The sequence below is a fragment of the Rhinolophus ferrumequinum genome, chromosome 12 (assembly GCF_004115265.2).
Source record: "Rhinolophus ferrumequinum isolate MPI-CBG mRhiFer1 chromosome 12, mRhiFer1_v1.p, whole genome shotgun sequence".
In the NCBI taxonomy this organism is placed as follows: Eukaryota; Metazoa; Chordata; class Mammalia; order Chiroptera; family Rhinolophidae; genus Rhinolophus; species Rhinolophus ferrumequinum.
The window spans coordinates 74,529,862-74,545,640 of record NC_046295.1 but is presented as its reverse complement, the minus strand read 5'-3'; the positions used below and the strand labels follow the sequence as shown (position 1 = coordinate 74,545,640).

General features: G+C 39.9%; 1 protein-coding gene and 1 pseudogene across 2 annotated transcripts in view; one reads left to right on the top strand and one right to left on the bottom strand.

Moving 5' to 3' along the window:
• The window catches only part of NR6A1 (nuclear receptor subfamily 6 group A member 1), a 208,182-nt gene that overhangs the window by 18,711 nt on the left and 173,692 nt on the right, over nucleotides 1–15,779 (top strand). For both annotated transcript variants that reach the window (XM_033123666.1, XM_033123665.1), the window contains exon 2: nucleotides 14,907–14,948. In XM_033123666.1, the coding sequence (XP_032979557.1) occupies nucleotides 14,907–14,948 (42 nt within the window). The remainder of the gene's footprint in view (nucleotides 1–14,906; nucleotides 14,949–15,779) is intronic.
• Nucleotides 11,853–14,326, bottom strand: LOC117032279 (60S ribosomal protein L7-like; annotated as a pseudogene).

The following is a 15,779-nucleotide window of genomic DNA, read 5'->3' as shown; positions in this document are numbered from 1 at the left end:
AGCGTGTATTAAACTATTAGGTAGGTGCAAAAGTAATTGTGGTTTTTGAAATTTTTTTTAATTTTAAAACTGCAATTACTTTATTTATTTTTATTTTAAGAAGGGCGTAGCTCACGGTGGCCCATGTGGGGATCGAACCGGCAACCTTGGTGTTACTAGCACCACACTCTAACCAAGTGAGCTAACTGGCCACCCCAACCACAGTTACTTTTGCACTAGCCTAATATTTGTGTTCATCCTGTTAAAAAGAAAAGTTTTTGTCTAAAACTGATTTCTTAGCTGAAGTGTGATTTAGTAACTCTATTCATGTGCATATTCATGTGCATAACTGAGTTAGTACTCAGTTGTGACCATTGTCTTTCTGCGAAAATTTTGTAGTTACAAAAATTTTGTAGTTACCGGTTTGCCTTTTTTCTTACAGTGAAATTTATTGTGTGCTCACTGTGTGCTAATTATATGCAGCAATCTTATACCGAGAGTTACATTATGACTGTCATTTTGCAGATTAGAGAACAGTGCAGTTACTTGACTTGGCCCAGTAAATGGGAGAGATGGGATTCAAATTCAGGTCTGTCTGATGCCAGGGCTCACACTCTTGGAATCTCAGCACCAGCTTCTGGTAGGGGAGGAGCCTAAGGACCATTTGTATTTGTACTTGAATGAATATAGTATTTAGAAGACATTACTTCAATGATAGATGCAAAGTTTAAAACCAAACTTCAGAGTAATGTCTGTTCCATTTTTAGGCATGGGGACAGTGTACTGTTTAAAAATTGCTTGTTTAAAATTTGTTAACTTTTTTTCTTAACTGGTTATGATATTTTTTTAAAAAGATACTTTATGTGTGTCCAAGGAAAAGAACAAAGTCCAAAAGCCAGTTTGTGGTGGTGGAGAAGTATGCTATTGTGGAGTTTAGGACAGATCCTTGCCAATGGGGAGGCAGTGCTGGCCCCAGGCATGCGATATGAAAGCTGGTCTCTCTGTAGAATGGGAGGGAATTTTAATACTTAATGCCTTTCAGAAAATGAAGCAAAATAGCCTTAGACTACTTAAATACTACTTGGAGCAAGATTAAAAGTGAATAACATGAGCTAAAAACATGAGTACTGACATGATAGGGACTGTAAGTGACCAGTGTGTTTGTACAGCTTCGATTTCCAGGTCAGCGTGTATTTCAGTCGGTCTCGTTTACCTCACAAGCATGCTCTTCTCCTTTGACATCATTAGCCAATATTTGGTTCTGAAAATGATGGTCACTGTGACTTACTCAGGAATGTGAGGCACATTCAGAGAGAGGATTGCTCAAGTTAGGTCAGAACAGCTGTCCGCCAAGTAATGGTCTCTTACCCTGGAAGCCTGATGTTCCTGGTATTCCACTGCATTTTGGGACATAGGGAAGTCAGAACGCTGCTTTAACATTATCTTTGTGCTAATGCTAATGCCAGAAGAACTTTACCTCTAAGTGGTTAGAACTTATAGCAGGTATCAAAAACTATAAGGAAGCATGTATTACACAAGTGGAGTGTGATTTTAGTGGGGCAGAGTAGGCTAGTATCTGCTGTTCTTAAACATGCCCCAATCATTTCTTTTATTGGTCCGGTGATCTGAGATCTGAATGGTTGACCCAGAGGTCAGTTTTCATGTGAACGCTGTAGCCTCATCAAGAAGCCAACGCACATCTCAGTAATAGCACTGGGTAATGACTTAATAAAAGGGCCGATTCCCTGTGCTGGTGCAGAGTGGAACAGTTTCTCTAGAGCTGCTGCAAAGAGGTTTACATTTTTAAATCAAGAAATCAGTTTCCTAAGTATATCCTAAACTTATATTTCTGGTTTGGAGGGTGAAGGTCGGAGTGACTTCACCAACTATGAGGAGAATGGCTAACCCTCATTTAATGTTCACTGTGCGCCAGGCATCTCTTGAGTGCTTCACATTTTTAAAATTTCATTCAGTCCTCTCAACAGCCCTGTGTCATGTAAGTACTCTTGTTGTTCCCGTTTTTAGATTAGGAATATGCCAAAGCCTTTAGGGCCATGGTTAGTGTTTAAGTTACAGAGAGATGCTACAAATCTTACTCTATTTACACAATTTCTCCATCCTGTGAAATGAGGATTAGGATTGGATGGAAGAGATTAGGGATGATTTGATTTATAAGGTTCCTTCTAGTTAAAAAAGTAATCTAAGAATCCTGGCAACCCGTCAAGGGTTCCTCAACTGTTAGCATTATATGATTTGTACCCCTAGTACACACCACTGCCAACTTTTGATAAACTCATAGACTGTAGAGCTGGAAGTAATATTAAGACAATTGGGTAGGTTCTCCTTTTACTGAAGAGAAAACGGAGCACAGATCACTCAGCATTACAGAAATGGCTTATTAGTAGAGTGGTTCCTTGATAGCTATGGGGGATTGGTTCCAGGACCCCCACTTTGGATACCAAAATCTGCGGCTGCTCAAGTTCCTTACATAAAATGGTGCAGTATTTACATATAACTTATATTTGCATGTAGGCTACAGCAGGGTACACCTGCATCTCACTTCATTTGCCTGGGTTCAGCATAGTGCTTGGTGCAAATTTTGCTTTTTGGAATTTTCTGGGATTTTTTCCCCAAATATTTTTGATCCGTAGTTGGTTGACTCTGTGGATTCGAAACCTGTGATACGGAGGGTCGACTGTACCAGAGAAGACTAGTGTTTGGGTGTCTTGCCTCCTAGTGAATTACTTTATTGATGTCCCAATATTAGGAAATTGCTTTAAAATCAGAGTTGGCATAGACATATTTATCTCTGTGTAAAGAGTTAGAGTTTGGAAATAGGAATTTATTCCCTTTTCAAGCTTCAGGAGATGTCAGGGAAATAATAGTTGTAAAAAGTAGCTATTTTTGTTTCGATATTGAATTTGTTTATTTCTATAATTTAAGACCATGAATCTCATGCTAAAGAGTTGAAGATGGGGAGCCAACAGGATTTTTGAGTGGATTAGGAAATCTAAGTTCTAGGAAGTGAGGGAAGAAAGGTAGCAGGCAGAACAGTTATAATAGTCTAGGTAGGATACTAGGGTGGTGAGAAGGCTTAAACTAGGTCTGTGGACATTTGAGAGAGAATGAAAATGCCCTGGTGATTAATTAGGTTGATTGGGGTGGGGATTTGGGGGAGGATGGTAAAGTGGGTGTCTAGGAGGAGTCCCTGGGGATCTTTGGTTTAAGGGATGAGAGTTGGTGGTCCCTGGAACCTGACTTGGGAACACAAGAGAAGCAGGTTTCAAAGAGAAAATAATAGGTTCAATGCGACATGTTGAATTTGATGGAGCCTACACAGGATTCACCTGGTAGATATTGACAGGCGTTTGGATAGATGGGTCTGTGTGGTTCAGGAGAACAGTCTCATTGGAATTGAAAGTTTGGGGGTTATCATTTGGGAAGTATAGGTGAAAACCTGGGTGAATGAAACAACCTAGGATGAGAGGGTAGTGTGTGTGCTGGGATAGGCACTTCTTGCCCTCTTGACTTCATTTAGGAAAGAACATGTCAAACAGGACCTATATAATCTTCGTCTGTTAGGATATGACTGCCTCTGGGGCAAATATTTGCCAACTGTGGGTAAGGACGTCCGAAAGATATATATGGCTTACTGAGTATTATTGACAGTCTCTCTGTATTTACATTCTGCCTTTCCTTCCTGACCTGACTCAAGTGCCATTCGCCATCAAGTCTCTGCCAGTTCCCATAGGAAGAAATAAGTAGTTAGGAAGAAACAAGGCCGCCGCTGCTAGTTTCTCCGTTAGGACACTTACTTCATAATTCCTGTGTCCAGTCAGTTTTTTATTTTCCCTTTTATGTAAGACTGTAGGGGTAGCCAGCTTTATTTGTCTTTGTATTCCTTTTGTAATCTAGCATGGTGCCCTATACATTGAAAACGCTAGGTGAATATTTGTTGAATTTAATTTTAGGATGTAGGCAAGTTTAGCATCTAAGAAAAAGCAGGAGTTTTTTTCACTCATAATCCTCTTTGTGGAGTATCCTTTGTATTTATAACATTGGTTAAACAACATGTTGGTTGTTACTTTCGGGTCTTGACTCCAAGTTTGAATAGTTTTTAAAATTTCTTTTGGGGTTATTCCGTAGATATGCTTAACTAGCTTTGCTTCAGATTTCAAAGATCCTGGGGTGAAAGGTTAAAGATGTTGTATGTCTTTGCTGCCACACAATGGATTTTTGAAGCTGGGTGACAGAGATGGTACTGAGCTTTAGGCAATAATGACTGAACTGCTATGTCAGAAAGATTAGTGCCCAGAATTGTGTTTCTAATAAGAAATAATTTAAAAATCATTTAGAGAGTGTCTGGTAGGTTTTTTTTCTCCTTTGGTTGAAGTGGTCGATTTAGAGAGTTAAGCCAAATCGTTTTGTTACTAGGATTTTTTTAATGTACATTTTTCTGTTTATAAAAACAACATATTTTCAATCAGAGAAGTAGAATAGAGGGAAAAAAATCATCCGTAATGCCCACACTTAGAAATAATCACTGGGAAAAAAATAGACCAAAATGTGCCTTTTCATGTATACATCGTGAGCGTGCGTGCGTGCACGTGTGTGTGTGTGTGTGTGTGTGTGTGTGTGTGTATGAATATAGCTGAGCTCATCCTGAGAGAACAGTTTTTTTTAAGGCGGGCACAGCTCACAGTGCAACCTTGGTCTTATTAGCACCACACTGTAACCAACTGAGCTAACTGGCCACCCCTGAGAGAACAATTTTATGTCATGTGTTTTCATACAGCATTTGTCCATTATAAACTCTTTATAAACATGTACAATGTTTGCAAAATACTCCATTTAATAGAGTACCATAATTTAATCATTCATTCTCCTATGGTTGAATTTTTAGGGTGGCTTCCTATTTTGTACTATTTGTTGCTGACCCTTTTCTTAAGGGTAAATTTCCAGGACTGATCCAAAGGGACAGACGTTTTCATGGCCCGTCATGCATCCATGCTCTTCCATTTTTATATGGCGGTTTTCAAAGAGAATAAGGAAAAGGTATGTTCTGCTGCCTGTGGGGCGTCTCTTTGGTTGCTTCTGCTTTTAACTAATGGGTTTCCTGAACAGAGCTGGCTTCTACTCTTCCATCAAACCATCTGCTGAAGATGGTATGGGCACTTTCTGAAATGACCTCGAAAGCTCTCTGTGTTCATACTAACTTCTGGTCTATGTGAGAACGAGCCGAAAAAGTCTCCTTCACTTTCCTTACTCCTGCTGGGAGCAACTTAATAATTTTTTCAAAAGAAGCTAGTTCTTGCCTAATTATTTATTCATTCATTTAAAGTTTTATACTTTGTTTTGATCTGGTTGGTGAAGTTACTCTAACTGCTTCTGACATGGACATCTTGGATTATTGAGGAGGAGGTTTGTAAATGGACTCATAAGGTGTGGTATGTTTCTTCTTGGACTCTGAGGCCCTGCTGTTGTGGGAGTGTCAGGGTTTGTTCTATGAAATGATGCCAAAATTCCCGTCTGTCTGGCTTTTGCAAAGCAGGTAGTAGGGGTTTTATTAGACTGCTCTGAATAGAAGTTCTCTTGTTTTGACTTGTGGCTTTCCATATAACATAGTACAATAATCTCTTTTAACCTATAAGATGGAGATAATAATAGCTACTTTCAGTAAGATTCGTGTAAAGCATCAAGCCAACGCCTGGCATATAGAAAAGATTCAATAAATGGCAACTAACATGATTTTATACATTTTCTTGTATGTGTACATTTTGAAATTTATTTAACCTCCAGGCTGAATGAAAGATAATCAACAATCCCTTTTGTTACTCCAGAGAACCAGAAATTGTAAATGAAAGATGTCAGAGGCTCATCAGTTCATGCAGTTTTCTGAGAAATGCAAGTACTAGATTTCTATAGAAACACTAGTGACCTCTGACTCATCAAACCGAATTGCCTTTCTAAACTGTGTCCACCTTCTGATTCTGTATGCACAGCCTTGAAGCTGTGTACTGTTTTCATTTTTTTTAAAACGTCTTAAAATTGAAATGTCATCATTCTTGGGCTGGCTTTCTGCTTTCAGTCTGGTTTCAAGGCTGAAATTACAAAGCTAGAAGCCTGAAAAACTGTATGAAAGGTGATGTAGGTTGATCAGATGGAAGTTAATTAATGTTTCCATAGAAATGTAGACACTTTTTATGAGCGGCATTTAAGCTGAGCAAATAAATATATGGGCACAATAGGTTATATAATTGAGAATCCTTGGCTTCCCCTCCCCCCACTCATGTTACTTGCCCATAAGATTTCACGTCAAGAAAATAACATTAGGAAAAGGGCATTGTTTTTGTTGCACTTTTTAAAACGTGACCTCGACATTTGCAGGTGGAAAAAGGGAAATAAGACTTGAAGCTCTGCCAGCTAGCTTTTGCTGTGCAGACTTGTGGGGCTACGTCCCTGCATTCAAAAGCATTTTCTGTTATTCCTGAAGTATGGCCGGTCAGGTTGCCTCAGAGAAACAAAAGCTCATGGCCCAAGTTGCAGCCCACTCACTGGATAGAAAGGGAAGAGGCAGATGTGAATTTAATGCTCAGCCAATCCAAAGAAAAGTGTTTCTGTATCTGCTTGGGTCTGGGACTAGTTTGCAGGCTGCAAACCTGGCTAGAAGGCAGGCCATGGTCTGGCTAGCTAATGTTTGTTGCCAAAAACAAAAAACAACCACATTCCTTCTCACCATCTACCCACGCCATGCATAGTACCAAAAGGAGTCTAGAAGATGAAGTTGGGGGAGGGCCCTGAAAAATGGGAAATTCCTAGAATTTCAGGAGTGGTAGATGGTTTCCCATGTGTATGTTGACTATCCCACAGTGCCTTTTTTCTTTCTTTTTGTGCTTTTAGTTTCCTGGTTGAAATTTTAGAGCCCGACATTGAAGGAGTCAGAGTAGGGCTGACAAACTTCCCAGGTGTATGTTTGTTTCCTTTCCTCAGTGACTCTATTGCCTAAAGAATAAAAGCCCAAAACAACCCATGTATGGCAGTTAAAAACCCTTTATGATATGACCCTAGGTAGGGCTCCTGTCAAATCAAATTACCGGGTGCCGTTCTGTTTCCTCTTTGTTCATGCCCTTCACTTGTGGCTTCCTCTGCATATGTTTCTCAGATAGCCCTGTTTGTCTGGTGAATGCTTGCATGTCCTTTCTCCATGCCTCTGGCCCCACGGTTCCTGCTTCTGCTCTATTGATCACAACTACCAAGCACTTTCCATTGACCTGAGTGTATCATCACACTGACTCTTCACAACAGTCTACAAATGAGGATGTCGGCTCAGAGAAGTGAAGTTGCTTCCTAAGCTAACACACTTAGTAAGTGATGGTGTCAGGACTCAAGCTTATTCTCATATCAAAATGTGTGCTCTTACTACTCTGTACGGCTTTCTTGTCCATCTGTCTCCATCATTCATTCCCTACAGTTAATTGTTTTAAAAAGTTATTTTTTATTTCACCATCTTTATTTCATTCGACTTTCATTTTGTTTTTATTGTAGTAGAATATAAGTAACATAAAGTTTACCTTTTTAACCATTTTTAAGTGTATAGTTCAGTTGCAGTAAGTACATTCACATTGTCATGCTCTATAGCTAGTTTTTGTCTATTCTGTACCCCTTTAGACTATTCATTCTCTGCCTGTAGGGTCAGTCTTATTCATATGTATGTCTTCCAGGCCGGGGCCTGCTACAACGTGGGCAGGTATAACATTAATAACATTTGAAGGAATAAGTGACTATATTTGCAGGCTGATGGAAATATTTTTCTGATAATAACTGATACACTTATAAATTGGATAGTAAATAACACTAGCATAAGCATTTTCATAGTTCATTTTCTTTAAAGCTGCAACAGAATCCAAAAGGTAGTATAATAAATTTAGCAGGATGGAAAGCTTTCTAGTCTTACCTTGTCCATCATAATAGCTACTGGCCTTATGTGGCTACCTTAATTAATTAAAATTAAATACAATTACAAATTCAGTTCCTCAGTGTGGGGACAGAGTCCCAGAAAGCAGTTTCTAGGCTATCGGCCTCACGTGGAAAGGTGCTGGCTCGGGTAGTAGATGGCCGTCAGCTGTGGCTGGGTGGCCGTCAGCTGTTACCGGTTAGCCGTGAGCCACTAATATAAGAGCCATGGCTACGCTAGGGGGTTGGTCGGTTGGCAGAGAAGCAGATGGCGGATTGCGGATCATGTTGATCCTACTTTCTGTGTCTCCCCCGGCTGCCAGAGAGACTGGGGTGCAGGAAGACCCCTTATTGGGGTACTGGCGGATGTTTGCTTTTGTATCTCCAACTCAGCTACCAGCAAGAATATAGTGGTATGACTCCCCTATCTATGGCTCTGTGGGTGTTCCTTTTTGGCCTAGCCGTGTCCTGTGTTCTTGTGTGGGGAGTGGGACTAGAGACCCTGTATGACAGTTACAGTAGTCACATTCTAAGTGCTCAGTAGCCATATATGGCTAGTGGCTACCAGATTGGACAGTGTAGACAGAGATCATTCACATGTAGGAATTTCTATTGTACATCACTTTCTAAACTTTAAAGGCAGGGAAGAGTGAACTGGAATTTATTGTGATGTCATTGTGGTTTACTACCATCGCCTTTTGGAGAAAGAAGTAGTTATTCAACATTACTGAGCAATTTTTCCTGGGATCCTGGGACATGCTTCAGCCCTAGAACTGAGGGTATAGTTAGGGCTGAGACCAGATCTGACTGAAAGAAGGACACAAAGTTTCATTGGGGACCTCATCATGATCAGGAGAGACAAAGCAGATGGGAAACTGATACAAATGACCAGAGCTGATTGGTCCAGAAAGGACCAGTGAATCACTGTTGTATATCAGTACAAATCCTAGGTAAAAAATTTAGCTTTTGGGGGGAAATATGGAAAATAACTTTCTGTAGAACCTGAATTCAGTCAATGGCCTTGATCATGAAGGGGAAGCTCAGGGACCTGTGGGAGATAGAGTAGGGGCACCTAACTAACCAGAGCAGTTTCAAAACCCTTTTAGACCCATGATTTATTTCTGGAAGCTCTGCTTCATTTCATATCTTGCATTTAAAACTATATAAAACTTGAATTGCAGTTGACTAGGTGAAATAATGCTATATTTCATATATAACTAAAACATTTTAGGGGCGGCCGATGGCTCAGTTGGTTACAGACCGTGCTCTGAACAACAGGGTTGCTGGTTTAATTCCCACATGAGCCAGTGAGCTGCGTGAAGACAACGAGCTGCCGCTGAGCTGCCGCTGAGCTTCCGGAGGGGCGGCAAGATGACTCACTCAGTCGGTTAGAGGGTGAGCTGTCAACAAGGTCACCGGTTCAATTCCCGCATGGGATGGTGGGCTGCGCCCCTGCAACTAAAGATTGAAAACTGGACTTGGAGCTGAGCTGCGCTCTCCACACCTAGACTGAAGGGCAATGACTTGGAGCTGATGGGTCCTGGAGAAACACACTGTTCCCCAGTAATCCCCAATACAATTAAAAAAAAAAAGTGTCTTTAAAAAAAATTAATTTCAAATTTGTAGGTCTGTTTTATTTATTTCTTAGATTTTGAAACCAGTTTTTTTCTTCTCTCCTTCAAAGGTCCCTGAAAAGCTAATAGGTTCAGTCATTGCATCTGTAGCGCCTAACGGGGACTTGAGAGTGTGTGGCAGAGGGAGGGGAAGGGTTAGAGATTTGACCTGAGCTCTGACATCAGAATGCTGAATGAGGCTCAGGTGGAGAACATACCTGGATGTGCGGAGGAATGGAGGCTAAAGAGCACGTTGGCTTCAAGGAGCCACTGGTGCAGGCAGGCAAACCTCGGAAATACTGTGGGTTTGGCTCCAAACACCTCAGTAACGTGAGGATCGCAATGAAACAAGTCACAGCCCTTTTCTGGTAAAGGATCTTGCCTTCAATTTATAAAAAAATGAAACCGTTGTGGAGCTCCATAAAACGAGTTGCAGTAAAACAAGGTATGCCTGTAGTTCGGTGTGGATGGAGTATACTCTGTGGTGAGAGTGGCGAGGGAGCAAGAGAAAGTTGAAGTGGTAGGCACGTCATGAAGGAGGGTGTCGCTATATGCTTTCTATTTGGGGGAAAGATGTGATTTTTGATCAGAATTGTAGAAATTTACCTTTTAACGGCCTTATCTTAATTTTGCCAGTGGGTTTCAAATAGATTAGGTGACAGAGTCCTGACCAGGGTCCAGGTCTCTGTTGTAACCATGCTGCCTTCCTACTGTCAAATGAAAACATTGCTAGAGTAACATTTAACTTGCTTTTGTAAAAGACACATTATAGATGACAATTAGCTAGTATTTCAGGCTTGAATTTATTGGTGTTACCCATAAGTTGTATTTGTTCACATTTGGAAAAAAAATGGGTACTCGAAGATCCTATTGTGGTAAATACATAATTTTATGGTCAAAGAGTAAATACAGAAAAAGATAAGTAACCTTTTATCCTGTTACTGTAGTCAATCACAGATTGAGCAGTCACTAATCTTTTTCTTTTTGCCAAATGCCTTTTGGAGAAAAGCTTGTTGACTGGATCTTTCTTTGTGTGCAAGAAATTTCCTAGACTTAGAGCCATTTATCTATCACTTGCCATAAAGTAGGTGATTTATGTATAGTCTCCAAATCCTCACAACAGTTGAACAAGATGGTTATTTTAATCCCCATTTTAGGAAATAAACATTGAGTAGTGAATTAAACAAAAATAGTGGCAAATCTGGAATTTGAATTCAACTCTGACTTGGACAGATGCCCTTTTCACTATGCATGTCTCTTCTAAGTTAAAACATGGTAAGTGAATATAAGCTTTGCACTAGATTTCTGATTGCTTATGAGCAACACTGACTTGGTGATATGTCATCTTAGGAAACAATCTGTGTTTCTTGTCTTTCCCTTTTGAAAGCAATTTAAGTCACCAGCCAAAGATTTCTCAGAATATACCCTAATCTGTTGAATGTGTTGTAGTCGGTCAGGCGGATGGTTTTGGGGGTATCTTTACATATTTGTGTGGCGTAGGAATCTGCTTTGTGCTGAACAACTCTGATGACCTTTGCCTTTGTGTTGGATTGAGCTGAACAAACGTTGGGGTTACTTCTAGTAGCAGTGATTTGGCTACTTCTAGCCAGGAATCATTTTGCTAGCTAGATCTGTTTGCTGAGACCCTGAGAGTGGTAGCCAGATCTAGCCATTCCATTCACTTGTCATCAGGAGGTAGGATTAGCATTGTTCTCCATATCTCCTCAGCCCCCTGCACGAATGGTGATCTGTAAAACCAGAGACATTAGCCAGTGGTCTCGGGGCTGGGTGGAGGGAATGGAGACATAGTTACTGAATTCCATAATCAGGGCTCTTTGTGACCATGAAAGGAATTTGTTTGAAGGCAAATGTAGAGTCCTCCTTTCTCGGGGTAGCATATATCTGGCATCACTGCATCAGGCAATTTACAGGCTCAAAATATAAACAGAGGTTCAAGAACCATAGCATGTACAGTGAAAGCGATATTGGTGATGTTAGGTTCCAGCCCAGGTCTTCGAGGATGGTCATGAATGGGTCAGTAGTTCCCCTCCTATAATGTGTTCTTCGCTACCACACACACAGCACTGGAGTGAATGGACCTAGGAATTAGTTAGTAGTAGTAGCTCACAGGCGAGTACATTGAGCTCTGACTTCGTCAAGTACTGCGCAAAGCCTTTACATACACCATCTCATTCGGCAGACGTGTGAGGTAGACACTGTTGTCAACCCCGATTTATTTATTTTCCGTTTGAAAACAGTCACTGTTTATTAACTGATCAAATGATAAAAATAACCGTGGTAGATACCTTAGTCCGTCCTTCTGATAAGCCTGTTCTGGTTTTCCGTTGCCAGCATCTCCACCTTCCACAAAATGGGTAGTGTTTTTCTTCATTCTGCCTCGTGGAAAAGATAATTTGAAGGACCACAGGAAGTTGTTTGCTTCCTTGAAGCATTTTCCAACAGTATAGATCTCCTGAATCAGATCCTCCATGCAGATGATGCCACATTTACCAAGAGATCGAGCAATCATTGTATTATCTGTCTAGGCAGTTTCTATTTGTTGATTTTGCCATAACCACGCTAGGTCATTCATTTACTGACTTCAGGTTTGGGTACCCCTATGCAGTATATGGTTCCACAATCCTAAGCATGTTAGTTAAAGCCTGTTGAGTTGAACAAAGGTGCCATTGAAGATTTAGCGAAGGTGAAGAAGCTGCAGCACCTTTCGGACATTTGGGCTCACAGAGTTACCATTGGTGCCTGATCCTGCTGACAAGTGTCAGTCTGGGTTCCGTAGGTACATAGAAGTTGCCAGCTTTTCTTACATCCTTGCCATCCGAATCTCAGTCCTGTACTGAGTCCTTGATGGCCTGTGTTCTTGGTGGTAGTGCTTCGCTTTTTCACAGGTAAGCTTCCTTGCCTTTCGAAGCATCTTTTGGGCAAACTTCTTTTTCAGGCGCTTGATCTTCAGCTATCTGAAATTCCTTCACATTTTATTAAGGGTTTCTGGTACAGCAGGGACCTTCTTCTCTGCACCCTCTAGGATTCTGGCCAGAAAAAGGGCTATTGTTAACCCCGGTTTATAGCAAGGTTAGGGTCCATCTCATTTGGGTCTTATGCTCTGAAAGTGTAAAAGGGAGAAGTCTCCAAAGAAAAATCAGGATGCCATTAACAGAAGGGGGGTTACTAGGCAGATAAAAGCAATAGATGGCAACTTTAACTAGTTTTTTTTTTTGTATTTTCTTTGTTTTTTAGTCACTCTCTCTTTATAGTTTATCTAGTTATTCTGAGTTCAGAATGTTGTTTGTTTTCAGAAAATGCATTAAGGTTTGTCCTTCCTTGAGACTTCTAGTACAGTCTTTTCATTTAATGTCCAGGATAGGGAGCAACTTGCCTAAAGTCATATAACCAAACTAAAAATGGCTTGGACTAGAACTTAGGTGAGATCTAACTTTTTGATTACGCTACACTGCCTTCCCATGCTTTTGTCTTATTTTTAAGTCAGTGTATTTTAAGTGAATATTTATTCTCAGTTTCACTTCTGGAAGGATGTTCAATATCGAACCCATGTGTAATGATGAGTTGTTTCCTCATTACCTGGCATCTCTCCACAGCTTCTCTGATTCCCATTGCCTTTAAGGAGGAAGGCTTTAAAGTTGCTCGGAGGGGGTCTGCTCAGGCATCTCAGCCACTTTTAGCAGCTTCCAAACTCTGGTGTTCCAGATCAGATTTTCTCATTCAGAACTTCCACACACTTTTCGGGCTACGCTTACTTAGATTTTCAGATTTTGTGACTTTTTCCCCCCAGATTGTGAGCTAGAGGCAGGCTTGTGTTTTCTGTTCAGTTCATCCTGCATTTGAACACCTTTCATAATGTATCAGCGACTGTTCTGGGCCTAGAAGCAATTCCACAGATGGATATGGCCTGGTTTCTACCCTTGAAGAGCTCACTTTCTAGAGGAGGCAGATATTTAAATTGTTCCTTTATCTTTTGGTAAATGCAGGAGGGGCCTCTCCTTTTTTCCATGTTGTACAGTGGTGGTGATATTTGAGCTGGATCTTGAAGGATGACTAGTTTTTCACCAAGTAGAAAAGGAGGAGGAAGCACAGGAAGGCAAGAAGGGATGTGGCATGTTTAGTGAATGGTGTGGCCAAAACAGTCAGGATTACAAAGGGCTTTCAAAGTTGTGATGTTGAAACAGTTTACCTGCTACCTGAATCCCTCATCTCCACATGACTCCCAGTTGCTGGTCTGGCTTTTGGTTGCCTAGTTCTGATGACAGGAAATGTTCTCATATACCTGTAGTCCTAGTTTTGCTCCATAATTTTTGAATTTACCATTGCGATGCTACAGTTGATGTTTATTGAACAACTACTTTGTGCTTGTGAGTGGTAATGGGGATACATTTGTGAATAAGAAAGGCCAGGTCCCTTGCTCCATGGAACAAACATTTTAATAGTGGAGTCAGACATTGAACAAATAATTCTTTGTTGATGAATACACGAAGTATTATAGAAAATTATAATGGAACTTTGACCTTGTATATGAGACAAGGGTAAGGCAGGCAAGGAAAAGCTTTTCTGAGGAAATATTTAAACTGATAATGAGTAGAAAGCAAACTGGAGAAAGTCGGCAGTCATTCCAGGAAAAAAGAACTATTCATCAGCTATGTATAGAACACCTACTGTGTGCTTGCCTTTTGCCCTGCTTGATTTTTCTCTTACTATGATAGTTACTCACCAATCAGACAGATGTAACTCAGACTTTTGGGGTCTGAAATACGCTTTGAGAGCTATTTATTTCAATCTGGATACCATACTTATTAATGGAAGAATTGCTTCTATTCATGTGTATAGGTCAAATTCTTCAGCATCTGTGATAATTTTAAGTAAAATTACTCTGTTTGATATTTGCCGTAAGTTAATATTTTGTATATTTTGCTTTCTTTTGGAAAATAATTGATAAGTAGAACATGACAGATATTAAATGAATTGTAATTTTCCTATGAATTTTTATTCCAGCTTACATTGCATACTAATTTATAATTATTTGTGCTGTTGTTTATTGAGCCCTTACTGTGTGCTAAGGACTGTGCTAAATTAGCACTTTATATTAGTGTCTCACTTAAAAAATCCTCATTACTACTCTGGTAAGTGCTGTTCCTATCCATGTTTTAAATTTAAAGGTGATGAAATGGAGGCTCAGAGAGCTAAATGTTACAGAGCTATGATTTAAATCCAGATTTGACTTTTGAGTATGGATTTTTTTTTTTGACACTATAATATTTGCATTTTCATATGGAGTCCCTTTGAGTAATTCAAGAATTATAATCTTTTTTTTCTTATTATTTTTCTCTTTAGGTTTTTGTCAGGATGAATTGGCAGAGCTCGACCCAGGCACTAGTAAGTTCTGAATGTAACCCAGTGTTCATGACTGAAAAAAAAGGATGTATGTGTGTATACGTATAACTTTTAAACGTATAACTTAAGATGTCATTGATAGGCCTTATGAACTCAGATTTTATTTCACTTTAATTTATAATTATGGGGAGGGCATTGTATCTTTTTTTTCCTTCTCTCAGTTACGTTTTTTTCCCTTCTCCCAGCATTCAATGGCTAGAATCTAGCCGTTTAATAGAAAATTGGTTTGCTGAAATTTTCTATTTGATACTTATTTCTTTGCCCCATTCTCCATCCTTATGAAGCCAGTAACGACAAAATGTGTGCTTTTATGTATGCACACATATAAGCATATACCCACAACCACTTTTCTAAAGTATTGACTAGTTTTGACATAATTTCTTTCAAAGGAGAATTATGCTTGGTTTAAACATTTAAAATCAATAACTTTTGCACCACAGTTTAATTTCTGAAGTACCTTCATCTACATTCTTAAGGGTAAGGTACTAGAGTGACCATTTCGAGGTCTAATTAAATTATGCTTCTCAGGACTATGTAAGTCTTGCTCATAGATAATCATCTGTGTTTCCAGTGCTCTCAAAATGTGGCATACGTCATTCTCAGATATGGATAGAACTATTAGAAACAGGACGTGGGAATATCTAGTGTATACAGACTTTATTTTGCTGTCATGCCAAAAGGTTGATTAATAGTTTGGATTGAGAATCCATGAGATGATTTAGAGTTATTGTTCTAGTTCTGGTACTTTTAGGAATATGGGGCTGGCTATTTGTCACCACCCTGCTGTTGAGGTAAGTGGTAAAGTTCACCTTC